Raw genomic sequence first — 16,359 nt, 5'->3', positions numbered from 1 at the left:
GAATACTATCTTGCCTCAGAGCAGAACCCCAAAGGATAGACAGCCCCTCACAAATATTGGCGGTGAGTCGGAGAGGAAAAAACATACACAGGCAGAAAAACAGGATTTAGCACAAGAGGCCACTCTAGCTAAAATAGGACAGGATAGGACAGAGTTCTGTGCGGTCAGTATTAAAACCCTTCAAAAATATCCACAGCAGAATATACAAAAACTTCCTCCATCTAACTAAAGACGTAGGAGCGTATATCTGCAACTCCAGCGAATCCTACATTCAGAGCAGGAATACAATCAAAAACAAGCACACAACCTGTGTGCCACAGAAAAAGAAACAGACACTTATCTTTGCTGAAATGGCAGCCAAGTAGGAGAAGCCAGACAGAGATCCATCATATCCCAAAAAACATTGACAACTGGCAAGGACTAATGAGTCCTGCAAGCCTAAATACCCCAGTCAGAACTGCAATTAGCAGATACACCTGTCCAAGACTGCAGCCCAGGAACAACTGCATTATCATCTACTACCACCAGAGGGAGCTCAAAAGCAGAATTCACAACAGTACCCCCCTTGAGGAGGGGTCACCGAACCCTCACCAGAGCCCCCAAGAAGATCAGGATGAGCCAGATGAGAGGCACAAACCAAATCAGCAGCATGGACATCAGATGCAAAAACCCAAGAATTATCCTCCTGGCCATAACCCTTCCATTTGACAAGGTACTGAAGCTTCCACCTCGAAAAACGGGAATCCAAAATCTTCTCAACAACATATTCCAACTCCCCATCAACCAACACAGGGGCCGGAGGATCAACAGAGGGAACAACGGGCACCACATATTTCCGCAACAAAGATCTATGGAAGACATTATGGATAGCAAAAGAGGCTGGAAGCGCCAGACGAAAAGACACCGGATTAATAATCTCAGAAATCCTATAAGGACCAATAAACCGAGGCTTAAACTTAGGAGAAGAAACCTTCATAGGAACATGACGGGAAGACAACCAGACCAGATCCCCAACCCGAAGCCGGGAACCAACACACCGACGACGATTAGCAAAACGTTGAGCCTCCTCCTGAGACAACACCAAATTGTCCACCACATGAGCCCAAATCTGCTGCAACCTGTCCACCACAGAATCCACACCAGGACAGTCAGAAGGCTCAACCTGCCCAGAAGAAAAACGAGGATGAAAACCAAAATTACAAAAGAAAGGCGAAACCAAGGTAGTCGAACTAGCCCGATTATTAAGGGCAAACTCGGCCAATGGCAAGAAAGCCACCCAATCATCCTGATCAGCAGACACAAAGCATCTCAAATACGTCTCCAAAGTCTGATTAGTTCGCTCGGTCTGACCATTTGTCTGAGGATGGAACGCAGAAGAAAAAGACAAATCAATGCCCAGCCTAGCACAAAAGGCCTGCCAAAACCTAGAAACAAACTGGGAACCTCTGTCAGACACAATATTCTCCGGAATACCATGCAAACGGACCACATGCTGAAAAAACAACGGAACCAAATCCGAAGAGGAAGGCAATTTAGGCAAAGGCACCAAATGAACCATCTTAGAGAACCGGTCACAAACAACCCAGATAACCGACATCCTCTGGGAAACCGGAAGATCGGAAATAAAATCCATAGAAATATGCATCCAGGGCCTCTCAGGAATCGGCAATGGCAAAAGAAACCCACTAGCACGGGAACAACAAGGCTTGGCCCGCGCACAAGTCCCACAGGACTGCACAAAAGAACGCACATCACGTGACAAAGAAGGCCACCAAAAGGACCTACCAACCAAGTCTCTGGTACCAAAAATGCCAGGATGACCAGCCAACACGGAACAGTGAACCTCAGAAATCACTCTACTAGTCCATCTGTCAGGAACAAACAAATTCCCCACAGGACAACGGTCAGGTTTATCAGCTTAAAATTCCTGAAGGACCCGTCGTAAATCAGGGGAAATGGCAGAAAGGATCACCCCTTCTTTCAAAATACCAACCGGTTCCAAGACCTCAGGAGAATCAGGCAAAAAACTCCTAGAGAGGGCATCAGCCTTAATATTCTTAGAACCCGCAAGGTACGAGACCACGAAATCAAAACGGGAAAAAAACAAGGACCATCGAGCCTGTCTAGGATTCAGCCGTTTAGCAGACTCGAGGTAAATCAAATTCTTATGATCAGTCAAGACCACAATACGGTGCTTAGGTCCCTCAAGCCAATGTCGCCACTCCTCAAACGCCCACTTCATAGCCAACAACTCCTGATTGCCGACATCATAATTGCGTTCAGCAGGCGAAAACTTACGGGAAAAGAAGGCACACGGTTTCATTAAGGAACCAACAGGATCCTTCAGACAAAACGGCCCCTGCCCCAATCTCAGAAGCGTCAACCTCAACCTGAAACGGAAGAGAAACATCCGGTTGGCGCAACACCGGAGCAGAAGTAAATCGACGTTTAAGCTCCTGAAAGGCAGAGACAGCCGCAGAGGACCAATTCGTCACATCAGCGCCTTTCCTCGTCAAATCGGTCAAGGGTTTAACCACGCTGGAAAAATTAGCAATGAAACTGCGATAAAAATTTGCAAAACCCAAAAATTTCTGAAGGCTCTTCACAGATGTGGGCTGAATCCAATCACGAATAGCCTGAACCTTAACCGGATCCATCTCCATACATGAGGGAGAAAAAATAAAGCCCAAAAAAGAGACCTTCTGAACCCCAAAGAGACACTTAGACCCTTTCACAAACAGGGCATTGTCACGAAGGATCTGAAATACCATCCTGACCTGTTGCACATGAGACTCCCAATCATCGGAAAAAATCAAAATATCGTCCAAATATACAATCAAGAATTTATCAAGATAAGTCCGGAAGATATCATGCATGAAGGGCTGAAAAACAGATGGAGCATTAGAGAGTCCGAATGGCATCACAAGGTATTCAAAATGGCCTTCGGGCGTGTTAAACGCAGTTTTCCATTCATCACCCTGCTTAATACGAACAAGATTATATGCCCCCCGAAGGTCAATCTTCGTAAACCAACTAGCTCCCTTAATCCTAGCAAACAAATCTAAAAGCAAAGGTAAAGGGTATTGAAACTTGACCGTGATCTTATTCAAGAGGCGATAATCAATACAGGGTCTCAAGGAACCATCTTTTTTAGCAACAAAAAAGAACCCCGCTCCCAACGGTGAAGAAGATGGTCGAATATGCCCTTTCTCCAAAGACTCCTTAATATAGCTCCGCATGGCGGTATGTTCAGGTACAGACAGGTTGAAAAGTCGGCCCTTAGGAAACTTACAGCCTGGAATCAAGTCAATAGCATGGAGAAATCACCAACCACACAACTGAAGAACCGATATCAAATCTTTGTAGAGGATGAAGATGGCACACCTAAGGATGAAGCAATACCAGCAAGCAAAAAAGAAAAGGGCACACAGCAACAAGTGACAGCAAAAAGTACAGCCAAGAAGCAACGAAGAGCGGTGGTGGTGGGAGACTCACTACTGAGAGGCACAGAAGCAGCCATCTGCAGACCGGACATAGCTGCAAGAGAAGTATGCTGCCTTCCAGGTGCGATGATCAAGGATGTGACCGATAGGATACCAAAGCTCTTCAGCTCCAAGGACGTCCACCCATTTCTTCTGATACATGTTGGCACCAATGACACGGCAAGGAAAGACCTACCGACAATCTGCAAAGACTTTGAAGAGTTGGGGAAGAAAGTAAAGGAACTGGATGCAAACAACTGGCTAAGACGATGGTGCAGACAACAAGGATTCGGATTCCTGGACCACGGTGTGAATTACTGGTACGATGGACTCCTCGCCAGAGATGGACTACACCTCAACAAACCTGGGAAACACACATTCGCCAGAAGACTCGCTACACTCATCAGGATGGCGTTAAACTAGAAGAAGAGGGGACGGGAAGAAAAACATTAGACTTGAACAAAGAAGACCCAGGAAAACATACTCAGATGGGAGGTAAGAACATTTCTAAAGCAATCCACAGCGAGGAGATTGGAACAAAACAAAATCCTCTAAACTGCATGCTCGCAAACGCCAGAAGCCTGACAAACAAGATGGAAGAACTAGAATCAGAAATATCTACAGGTAACTTTGACATAGTGGGAATAACCGAGACATGGTTAGATGAAAGCTATGACTGGGCAGTTAACTTACAGGGTTACAGTCTGTTTAGAAAGGATCGTAAAAATCGGAGAGGAGGAGGGGTTTGTCTCTATGTAAAGTCTTGTCTAAAGTCCACTTTAAGGGAGGATATTAGCGAAGGAAATGAGGATCTCGAGTCCATATGGGTCGAAATTCATGGAGGGAAAAATGGTAACAAAATTCTCATTGGGGTCTGTTACAAACCCCCAAATATAACAGAAACCATGGAAAGTCTACTTCTAAAGCAGATAGATGAAGCTGCAACCCATAATGAGGTCCTGGTTATGGGGGACTTTAACTACCCGGATATTAACTGGGAAAGTGAAACCTGTGAAACCCATAAAGGCAACAGGTTTCTGCTAATAACCAAGAAAAATTATCTTTCACAATTGGTGCAGAATCCAACCAGAGGAGCAGCACTTTTAGACCTAATACTATCTAATAGACCTGACAGAATAACAAATCTGCAGGTGGTCGGGCATCTAGGAAATAGCGACCACAATATTGTGCAGTTTCACCTGTCTTTCACTAGGGGCACTTGTCAGGGAGTCACAAAAACACTGAACTTTAGGAAGGCAAAGTTTGACCAGCTTAGAGATGCCCTTAATCTGGTAGACTGGGACAATATCCTCAGAAATAAGAATACAGATAATAAATGGGAAATGTTTAAGAACATCCTAAATAGGCAGTGTAAGCGGTTTATACCTTGTGGGAATAAAAGGACTAGAAATAGGAAAAACCCAATGTGGCTAAACAAAGAAGTAAGACAGGCAATTAACAGTAAAAAGAAAGCATTTGCACTACTAAAGCAGGATGGCACCATTGAAGCTCTAAAAAACTATAGGGAGAAAAATACTTTATCTAAAAAACTAATTAAAGCTGCCAAAAAGGAAACAGAGAAGCACATTGCTAAGGAGAGTAAAACTAATCCCAAACTGTTCTTCAACTATATCAATAGTAAAAGAATAAAAACTGAAAATGTAGGCCCCTTAAAAAATAGTGAGGAAAGAATGGTTGTAGATGACGAGGAAAAAGCTAACATATTAAACACCTTCTTCTCCACGGTATTCACGGTGGAAAATGAAATGCTAGGTGAAATCCCAAGAAACAATGAAAACCCTATATTAAGGGTCACCAATCTAACCCAAGAAGAGGTGCGAAATCGGCTAAATAAGATTAAAATAGATAAATCTCCGGGTCCGGATGGCATACACCCACGAGTACTAAGAGAACTAAGTAATGTAATAGATAAACCATTATTTCTTATTTTTAGGGACTCTATAGCGACAGGGTCTGTTCCGCAGGACTGGCGCATAGCAAATGTGGTGCCAATATTCAAAAAGGGCTCTAAAAGTGAACCTGGAAATTATAGGCCAGTAAGTCTAACCTCTATTGTTGGTAAAATATTTGAAGGGTTTCTGAGGGATGTTATTCTGGATTATCTCAATGAGAATAACTGTGTAACTCCATATCAGCATGGGTTTATGAGAAATCGCTCCTGTCAAACCAATCTAATCAGTTTTTATGAAGAGGTAAGCTATAGGCTGGACCACGGTGAGTCATTGGACGTGGTATATCTCGATTTTTCCAAAGCGTTTGATACCGTGCCGCACAAGAGGTTGGTACACAAAATGAGAATGCTTGGTCTGGGGGAAAATGTGTGTAAATGGGTTAGTAACTGGCTTAGTGATAGAAAGCAGAGGGTGGTTATAAATGGTATAGTCTCTAACTGGGTCGCTGTGACCAGTGGGGTACCGCAGGGGTCAGTATTGGGACCTGTTCTCTTCAACATATTCATTAATGATCTGGTAGAAGGTTTACACAGTAAAATATCAATATTTGCAGATGATACAAAACTATGTAAAGCAGTTAATACAAGAGAAGATAGTATTCTGCTACAGATGGATCTGGATAAGTTGGAAACTTGGGCTGAAAGGTGGCAGATGAGGTTTAACAATGATAAATGTAAGGTTATACACATGGGAAGAAGGAATCAATATCACCATTACACACTGAATGGGAAACCACTGGGTAAATCTGACAGGGAGAAGGACTTGGGGATCCTAGTTAATGATAAACTTACCTGGAGCAGCCAGTGCCAGGCAGCAGCTGCCAAGGCAAACAGGATCATGGGGTGCATTAAAAGAGGTCTGGATACACATGATGAGAGCATTATACTGCCTCTGTACAAATCCCTAGTTAGACCGCACATGGAGTACTGTGTCCAGTTTTGGGCACCGGTGCTCAGGAAGGATATAATGGAACTAGAGAGAGTACAAAGGAGGGCAACAAAATTAATAAAGGGGATGGGAGAACTACAATACCCAGATAGATTAGCGAAATTAGGATTATTTAGTCTAGAAAAAAGACGACTGAGGGGCGATCTAATAACCATGTATAAGTATATAAGGGGACAATACAAATATCTCGCTGAGGATCTGTTTATACCAAGGAAGGTGACGGGCACAAGGGGGCATTCTTTGCGTCTGGAGGAGAGAAGGTTTTTCCACCAACATAGAAGAGGATTCTTTACTGTTAGGGCAGTGAGAATCTGGAATTGCTTGCCAGAGGAGGTGGTGATGGCGAACTCAGTCGAGGGGTTCAAGAGAGGCCTGGATGTCTTCCTGGAGCAGAACAATATTGTATCATACAATTATTAGGTTCTGTAGAAGGACGTAGATCTGGGGATTTATTATGATGGAATATAGGCTGAACTGGATGGACAAATGTCTTTTTTCTGCCTTACTAACTATGTTACTATGTTACTATGTTACAATCGCAGTCCCTGTACGGTGGAAGAAAACTGGACTTGGGCTCATCGAATACATCCTGAAAATCAGACAAAAACTCTGGAATTTCAGAAGAGGAAGAAGAGGAGATTGACATCAAAGGAACATCATTATGAACCCCCTGACAACCCCAACTAGTCACAGACATGGACTTCCAATCCAACACAGGATTATGTACCTGCAACCACGGAAAACCCAGCACGATAACATCATGCAAGTTATGCAACACCAAAAATCGACAATCTTCCTGATGGGCTGGCGCCATGCGTCCAAAACTGGGGCTTATTTTTAGCCAAGGGTGTAGCATCAATGCCCCTTAAAGGAATAGGGTTCTGCAAAGGCTGCAAGGAAAAACCACAACGCCTGGCAAACCCAAAGTCCATTTAGTTCAAGGCGGCGCCTGAATCCACAAACGCCATGACAGAAACTGATGACAATGAGCAGATCAAGGACACAGATAACAGAAATTTAGGTTGTACAGTACTGATGGTAATTGAACTGGCGATCCTCTTTGTCCGCTTAGGACAGACTGAAATGACATGAGAAGCGTCGCCACAATAATAACACAACCTATTCTGACGTCTGAATCCTTGTCGTTACGTTCTAGACAGAATTCTATCACACTGCATTGGCTCAGGAATCCGCTCTGAGGACAACGCCACAGCGCGCACAGTTCTGCGCTCCCGCAAGCACCGGTCAATCTGAATGGCCAGAGACATAGAATCACTCAGACCAGAAGGCGTGGGAAACCCCACCATGACATCTTTAACGGATTCAGAAAGACCCCTTCTGAAAATTGCTGCCAAAGCATCATTATTCCATTTAGTCAACACAGACCATTTTCTGAATTTCTGACAATACAATTCTGCCGCCTCTTGACCCTGAGACAGGGCCAACAAGGTCTTCTCAGCTTGATCCACAGAATTAGGTTCATCATATAATAATCCCAAAGCCTGAAAAAAGGAGTCTATATTAAGCAAAGCCAGATTCCCAGATTCCAGGGAAAACGCCCAATCCTGCGGGTCGCCACGCAGCAGGGAGATTACGATTTTTACCTGCTGAATGGAATCACCGGAGGATCGAGGTCTCAGAGCAAAAAACAGTTTACAGTTGTTTAAAACTCAAAAATTTGGACCTGTCACCAGAAAACAAATCAGGAGTAGGAATCTTCGGTTCTAAAGCAGGAGTCTGAACAATATAATCTGAAATACCCTGAACCCTAGCAGCAAGCTGGTCTACACGAGAAGCTATTTCCTGAACATTCATGCTAGCACAAAGCTCCTCAGCCACCCAGAGATTAAGAGGGAAGAGAACAGAAAGCAGATTGAAGAAAAAAAATGGCTCAACACCTTTTTTCCCTTCTTCTGAGAGGCATTTAACTCATTATGGGCCAGTTGTACTGTTATGATCCGGTGACCTTGGAGCAGCATGAAAACTTTCACTGGAGTAGGTGGTGACTATACTGACCGCAAATCCTGATCTTAACACCGCAACTAGAAGTAGCCGTGGAGTGTACCTAACCAATCCTAGACACCTCGTCACAGCCGGAGGACTAAATACCCCTAAAGATGGAAATAGGAATACTATCTTGCCTCAGAGCAGAACCCCAAAGGATAGACAGCCCCCCACGAATATTGGCGGTGAGTCGGAGAGAGGAAAAAACATACACAGGCAGAAAAACAGGATTTAGCACAAGAGGCCACTCTAGCTAAAATAGGACAGGATAGGACAGAGTTCTGTGCGGTCAGTATTAACCCCTTACCGGCATCGGACGTACTATACCGTCCGATGCCGGCTCCCCTGCTTTGATGCAGGGCTCCGCGGTGAGCCCGCACCAAAGCCGGGACATGTCAGCTGTTTTGAACAGCTGACATGTGCCCGTAATAGGCGCGGGCAGAATCGCGATCTGCCCGCACCTATTAACTAGTTAAATGCCGCTGTCAAACGCAGACAGCGGCATTTAACTACCGCTTCCGGCCGGGCGGCCGGAAATGACGTCATCGCCGACCCCCGTCACATGTCCGGGGGTCGGCGATGCGTCTCCATTGTAGCCATAGAGGTCCTTGAGACCTCTATGGTTACTGATTGCCCGTCGCTGTGAGCGCCACCCTGTGGTCGGCGCTCACAGCACACGTGCAATTCTGCTACATAGCAGCGATCAGCAGATCGCTGCTATGTAGCAGAGCCGATCGGCTTGTGCCTGCTTCTAGCCTCTCATGGAGGCTATTGAAGCATGGCAAAAGTTAAAAAAAAAAGTTTAAAAAAATGTGAAAAAAATAAAAAAAACATAAAAGTTTAAATCACCCCCCTTTCGCCCCAATCAAAATAAATCAATAAAAAAAATATCAAATCTACGCATATTTGGTATCGCCGCGCTCAGAATTGCCCGATCTATCAAATAAAAAAAAGTATTAACCTGATCGCTAAACAGCGTAGCGGGAAAAAAACTCGAAACGCCAGAATTACGTTTTTTTGGTCGCCGCGACATTGCATTAAAATGCAATAACGGGCGATCAAAAGAACGTATCTGCACCGAAATGCTATCATTAAAAACGTCATCTCGGCACGCAAAAAATAAGCCCTCAACCGACCCCAGATCACGAAAAATGGAGACGCTACGAGTATCGGAAAATGGCGCAATTTTTTTTTTTTTTTTTTTAGCAAAGTTTGGAATTTTTTTTCACCACTTAGATAAAAAATAACCTAGTCATGTTTGGTGTCTATGAACTCGTAATGACCTGGAGAATCATAATGGCAGGTCATTTTTAGCATTTAGTGAACCTAGCAAAAAAGCCAAACAAAAAACCAATGTGGGATTGCACTTTTTTTGCAATTTCACCGCACTTGGAATTTTTTTCCCGTTTTCTAGTACACGACATGCTAAAACCAATGATGTCGTTCAAAAGTACAACTCGTCCCGCAAAAAATAAGCCCTCACATGGCCAAATTGACGGAAAAATAAAAAAGTTATGGCTCTGGGAAGGAGGGGAGCGAAAAACGAACACGGAAAAACGAAAAATCCCCTGGTCATGAAGGGGTTAAAACCCTTCAAAAATATCCACAGCAGAATATACAAAAACTTCCTCCATCTAACTAAAGACGTGGAACGTATATCTGCAACACCAGCGAATCCTACATTCAGAGCAGGAATACAATCAAAAACAAGCACACAGCCTGTGTGCCACAGAAAAAGAAACAGACACTTATCTTTGCTGAAATGGCAGCCAAGTAGGAGAAGCCAGACAGAGATCCATCATATCCCAAAAAACATTGACATCTGGCAAGGACTAATGAGTCCTGCAAGCCTAAATACCCCAGTCAGAACTGCAATTAGCAGATACACCTGTCCAAGACTGCAGCCCAGGAACAACTGCATTATCATCTACTACCACCAGAGGGAGCTCAAAAGCAGAATTCACAACAGGTTCCTTCTGGTAGAGGACCTATTGCTGATAGTTTATTCAATAGGTCAGTTGTGTCCTGAATGAAGCTGGGTGTATCCTTTACCAGGGGTTTAAGAATACCCTCTACCCATCCAGATACCTGCTCAGTAAGGTGCCCACACATGAAATAATTGGTCTTCCTGGGTTTCCAGATTTGTGGATTTTGGGAAGCATGTAGAATGTCCCTGTTCTTGGACTTTCTGATATGAGTTTATCAAAAATTGAAGTCAGATCCTACATAGTACTATTGCAAGGAACTAAACAAGTTGGTATCTTGTCTGCCTGACGAATCCATAAGAGCCGATGACCTGATACAGTTTAATCAATTTCATTCCACCATCAACCTCAGAAAGACCTTTTTGAATCAGGGCTACCATCCAAGAACAATTGAAAACCAGATCACAAGAGCCCCAAGAATATCAAGGAATCACCTGCTACATTACAAAGCTAAAGAAGAAAATAACCGGGTGCCTCTAGTGGTCACCTACAATCCAAGTCTGGAGGTGCTAAGGGGAGCTGTACGGAAATTACAACCTTTACTACAAAAAGATGCCGACTACAATCCATTTTCCCAGACCCCCCCACTACTGTGTTTTAGGCAGCCCCCAAATCTAAGAAGCATCATTTTCAGAAGCTCCGTGTCCTCTCCAACAGCTGCAGGAACCTTTCCTTGCAACCAGAAAAAATGTAAAACCCGTCCATTTATAATGACCACGGACAAGATAAAGACCCCAATTCACATCAGGACTACAAGATCCCAGGTACTTTCAATCAGAGGACAATAAAACATTAACAGTCCTTATCTATGAACTGTTCCAATATTTACGGACACAACTGTTTATCACTCTCCCATAATGACAGTTCTGTGTTATGTATAAATATGTGATTCTTCCAATGTTGTATTAGTCTTTGCCTGATGAAGAGTCCTGTGTAGTCTCGAAAGCTGCAATTTGTTACCATCTTTTCAGTTCGCCATTAAAATGTATCAACCACTGAGGACTCTCAATTCCAACTATTATTCTATCTACTGGCTAACACGGTACAAAGATATATATCTTTCCTGTATCTCCTGAAACATGTCACCCTAAAAGGAGTTGGGGTGAAGGTGGGGGTGGGCCCGGCATCGGCCCATAGCTCAATCCATCAGTGTCACCCTGCAGGGCACAGTGCAGACTCATAGCTCCCTTTTGTCTTTATCACCCTTCAGGGGCCAGGGCCGGATCATAGCTTCCTTCTCTGTCAGCATTACCCTGTAAGCGCGGCGTCATAACGCTCTACAGTCTATCACTCTGCGGGGGCGGGGATCACTTCTATCTGTATCATTCTGCGGGGCGGAGTCATAGCTCCCTTCTGTCTATCACCTGACAGGGGGCGGGGTCTCAGCTCTCTTCTATCTGTATCGCTCTGCAGGGGCGGGTTCATGGCTCCCTTCTATCTGTATCACCCTGCAGGGGACAGGGTCACAGCTCCCTTCAGTCTATATCACCCTGCTAGGGGTTGGGCACACATCAAATACCATGTAACTTACCTCAAAAGTGACATTGCCAAAGATGCTGTTCTGGAATCTAGGTCCCAGGATGATCAGAGTCACCTCCTTGGAGCAATTCAAGATGGACAGGTGGGTCACCATCAAGTTATTATGCACCTTGACAAATCCAACTGGACATCCTGGGGGACAGTGCACCTCCATCTACAGGAGGAGAAACATGGCGTCAGGAGTAATTGGTGCTGTGACCATCAGAGGGCGCCACTCATTAGGTGCCAGATCTCGTGTTGCCCCGTGGGGTGGTTCTTCAGGAGATAATAGCAAATGCTCGGCCCTCTGATGTAATAAACAGGAGTGTTAGTTCAGTATCTCTGGTCCATGTGGGCTGTTATGTGGATGACTTTAGTGGTGTGGGAGGGTGAGGTGCCCTGACACCCAGGTCACTGTCTATGTACCCCTCACCTCTCGGGTACAGGTGCAGCTGCAGGTCTCCAGCAACTGTAGGACATCATTGTCGCTGTTGTCCTTAATCTTCACGTCATAGAGAGGTCCACAGCATGCAACATTCTGAAATGCCTGGAATACTCGCTGACCAACATGGTTCAACACATCAAATGTGCAGTTCCGACCCTGCGACACCATGACTGGTGGGAAGACAGACAAGGATCGATCAGCACCAGAACTCAGAGGACAGCTCACATGAGATAGGTAGGACCATATTCATGGACAGCACCCACTGTAGAAGACACACACGCGGCCATAGCAGAGAAGACAACAGATCAGGAGAGGTCCTTCCTCAAGAGAAAGGATCCCAACCTGTGGCTTGTGGGCTCATGATGTGTGGCTGTCTGCCAGCTTTCTGCATTAGCACCAGGTGCCATTGGTGAGGAGCCTCCCACAGAAGAGGAGATCTGGATACTGGCCTTGGGGGTGCAGAGATAAATTAGGTAAGGAACCCTGGAGATAGGATGATTCTGCTCGGCAGATGTGATGGGAGTGCTGGATGCAAGAATACTGAATGCGGGCGAGGTGGGAACCGCTGGATACAAGTGTATGTGATTTCTGTGGGGGAGTTTTGGTTGTCACAATGCCGATAATGGGGGCTCTGGGGGTCACTACTGTGGAGGAGAAAGGAGCTGCATGTCACCACTTGGGCGAAAGGACATCTCCGGATGTGGCTCCGAACCCTCTTTCACCGCTGAATGTGGCTCTTACGGTAAGAGGGTGGAGGCCACTGCTCTAGAGATTAGTGATGTAGATGGAGACCACCAGCCTGGTATCAAAGCATCAAACACTACCATAGACCAGGGTACTAGACAAATCCAAATCATGAGAGGCACTAACCCAATAGACTGCAGGACTAACAAACCACAGGACACCAAGGAACATAACACTAGACTGCAGGACTAAACTTCAAACCACAGGACACCAAGGATTATCGGATTAAACCTTTAGACACCATTGACCATTACATTAAACCACTATACATCTGGGACTGGAGCAATAAACCAAAACTAAGGAATGCATATCTAAATAATTAACCACCAGGGACTAGGATAGGATAATTTCCCTGTATTCACACAGAGGACACAGGATATAGAACATGACCATTTTGGATACATATATATATAAATATAATTTTCTTACATTTCTCTTTCACGGTTAGCTGGTTAATCTGAAACAGAAAACTCAACATTATTGATGACTCTACACAAGGTGGACATATGGATGACTGATATCACAGCTGAAAGGACAGGCTGGAGAGATGGGAGAAGACAGGCTGGAGAGATGGGAGGAGCAGACAGGTTGGAGAGAAAGGAGGAGAAGACAGTCTCGGGAGAAAGGAGGAGAAGACAGGCTGGGGAGACTGGAGGAGAAGACAGGCTGGGGAGACGGGAAGAGAAGACGGGCTGGGGAGACGAGAAGACAGGGTGGAGAGATGGGAGAAGACGGGCTGGGGAGAAAGGAGAAGACAGGCTGGGGAGACAAGAGGAGAAGACGGGCTGGGGAGACGAGAGGAGAAGACGGGCTGGGGAGACGGGAGGAGAAGACGGGCTGGGGAGACGGGAGGAGAAGACGGGCTGGGGAGACGGGAGGAGAAGACGGGCTGGGGAGAAAGGAGAAGACAGGCTGGGGAGACGAGAGGAGAAGACGGGCTGGGGAGACGGGAGAAGACGGGCTGGGGAGACGGGAGGGGAAGACAGGCTGGGGAGACGGGAGGAGAAGACGGGCTGGGGAGACGGGAGGAGAAGACGGGCGGAGAAGACGGGCGGGGGAGACGAGAGGAGAAGAAGGGCTGGGGAGAAGGGAGGAGAAGATGGGCTGGGGAGACGGGAGGAGAAGATGGGCTGGGGAGATGGGAGGAGAAGACAGGCAGGAAAGATGGGAGGAGAATATGGGCTGGGGAAACGGGAGGAGAAGACGGGCTGGGGAGACAGGAGGAGAAGACAGGCTGGGGAAACGGGAGGAGCAGATGGGCTGGGGAGACAAGAGGAGAAGATGGGCTGGGGAGACGAGAGGAGAAGACGGGCTGGGGAGACGGGAGGAGAAGACGGGCTGGGGAGACGGGAGGAGAAGACGGGCTGGGGAGAAAGGAGAAGACAGGCTGGGGAGACGAGAGGAGAAGACGGGCTGGGGAAACGGGAGGAGCAGATGGGCTGGGGAGACAAGAGGAGAAGACGGGCTGGGGAGACGGGAGGAGAAGACGGGCTGGGGAGACGGGAAAAGACGGGCTGGGGAGACGGGAGGGGAAGACGGGCTGGGGAGACTGGAGGAGAAGACAGGCTGGGGAGACGGGAAGAGAAGACGGGCTGGGGAGACGAGAAGACAGGGTGGAGAGATGGGAGAAGACGGGCTGGGGAGAAAGGAGAAGACAGGCTGGGGAGACAAGAGGAGAAGACGGGCTGGGGAGACGAGAGGAGAAGACGGGCTGGGGAGACGGGAGGAGAAGACGGGCTGGGGAGACGGGAGGAGAAGACGGGCTGGGGAGACGGGAGGAGAAGACGGGCTGGGGAGAAAGGAGAAGATAGGCTGGGGAGACGAGAGGAGAAGACGGGCTGGGGAGAAAGGAGAAGACAGGCTGGGGAGACAAGAGGAGAAGACGGGCTGGGGAGACGAGAGGAGAAGACGGGCTGGGGAGACGGGAGGGGAAGACGGGCTGGGGAGACGGGAGGAGAAGACGGGCTGGGGAGACGGGAGGAGAAGACGGGCTGAGAAGACGGGCGGGGGAGACGAGAGGAGAAGAAGGGCTGGGGAGAAGGGAGGAGAAGATGGGCTGGGGAGACGGGAGGAGAAGATGGGCTGGGGAGATGGGAGGAGAAGACAGGCAGGAAAGATGGGAGGAGAATATGGGCTGGGGAAACGGGAGGAGAAGACAGGCTGGGGAAACGGGAGGAGCAGATGGGCTGGGGAGACAAGAGGAGAAGATGGGCTGGGGAGACGAGAGGAGAAGACGGGCTGGGGAGACGGGAGGAGAAGACGGGCTGGGGAGACGGGAGGAGAAGACGGGCTGGGGAGACGGGAGGAGAAGACGGGCTGGGGAGAAAGGAGAAGACAGGCTGGGGAGATGAGAGGAGAAGACGGGCTGGGGAGACGGGAGGAGAAGACGGGCTGGGGAGACGGGAGGAGAAGACGGGCTGGGGAGAAAGGAGAAGACAGGCTGGGGAGACGAGAGGGGAAGACGGGCTGGGGAGACGGGAGGGGAAGACGGGCTGGGGAGACGGGAGGAGAAGACGGGCTGGGGAGACGGGAGGGGAAGACGGGCTGGGGAGACGGGAGGGGAAGACGGGCTGGGGAGACGGGAGGAGAAGACGGGCTGGGGAGACGGGAGGAGAAGACGGGCGGAGAAGACGGGCGGGGGAGACGAGAGGAGAAGAAGGGCTGGGGAGAAGGGAGGAGAAGATGGGCTGGGGAGACGGGAGGGGAAGACGGGCTGGGGAGACGGGAGGAGAAGACGGGCTGGGGAGACGGGAGGAGAAGACGGGCTGGGGAGACGGGAGGAGAAGACGGGCGGAGAAGACGGGCGGGGGAGACGAGAGGAGAAGAAGGGCTGGGGAGAAGGGAGGAGAAGATGGGCTGGGGAGACGAGAGGAGAAGATGGGCTGGGGAGACGGGAGGAGAAGACAGGCAGGAGAGATGGGAGGAGAAGATGGGCTGGGGAAACGGGAGGAGAAGACGGGCTGGGGAGACAGGAGGAGAAGACAGGCTGGGGAAACGGGAGGAGCAGATGGGCTGGGGAGACAAGAGGAGAAGATGGGCTGGGGAGACGAGAGGAGAAGACGGGCTGGGGAGACGGGAGGAGAAGACGGGCTGGGGAGACGGGAGGAGAAGACGGGCTGGGGAGATGGGAGGAGAAGACGGGCTGGGGAGACGGTAGGAGCAGATGGGCTGGGGAGATGGGAGGAGCAGATGGGCTGGGGAGACGGGAGGAGCAGACGGGCTGGGGAGACGGGAGGAGCAGACGGGCTGGGGAGATGGGA

General features: G+C 48.0%; 1 protein-coding gene across 1 annotated transcript in view; it reads right to left on the bottom strand.

Annotated features, from left to right (window-relative positions):
* The window catches only part of LOC138677456 (phospholipid scramblase 2-like), a 74,730-nt gene that overhangs the window by 7,050 nt on the left and 51,321 nt on the right, over positions 1–16,359 (bottom strand). The window contains exons 4-6 of the mRNA XM_069767612.1: positions 13,529–13,556; positions 12,344–12,525; positions 11,924–12,085 (exon numbers count right to left, since the gene is read on the bottom strand). Of these exons, the coding sequence (XP_069623713.1) occupies positions 11,924–12,085; positions 12,344–12,525; positions 13,529–13,556 (372 nt within the window). The remainder of the gene's footprint in view (positions 1–11,923; positions 12,086–12,343; positions 12,526–13,528; positions 13,557–16,359) is intronic.

This window comes from Ranitomeya imitator, chromosome 4 (genome assembly GCF_032444005.1).
Source record: "Ranitomeya imitator isolate aRanImi1 chromosome 4, aRanImi1.pri, whole genome shotgun sequence".
NCBI lineage: Eukaryota > Metazoa > Chordata > Amphibia > Anura > Dendrobatidae > Ranitomeya > Ranitomeya imitator.
The sequence above is the reverse complement of the archived record's forward strand: the minus strand, read 5'-3'. Positions and strand labels throughout refer to the sequence as shown.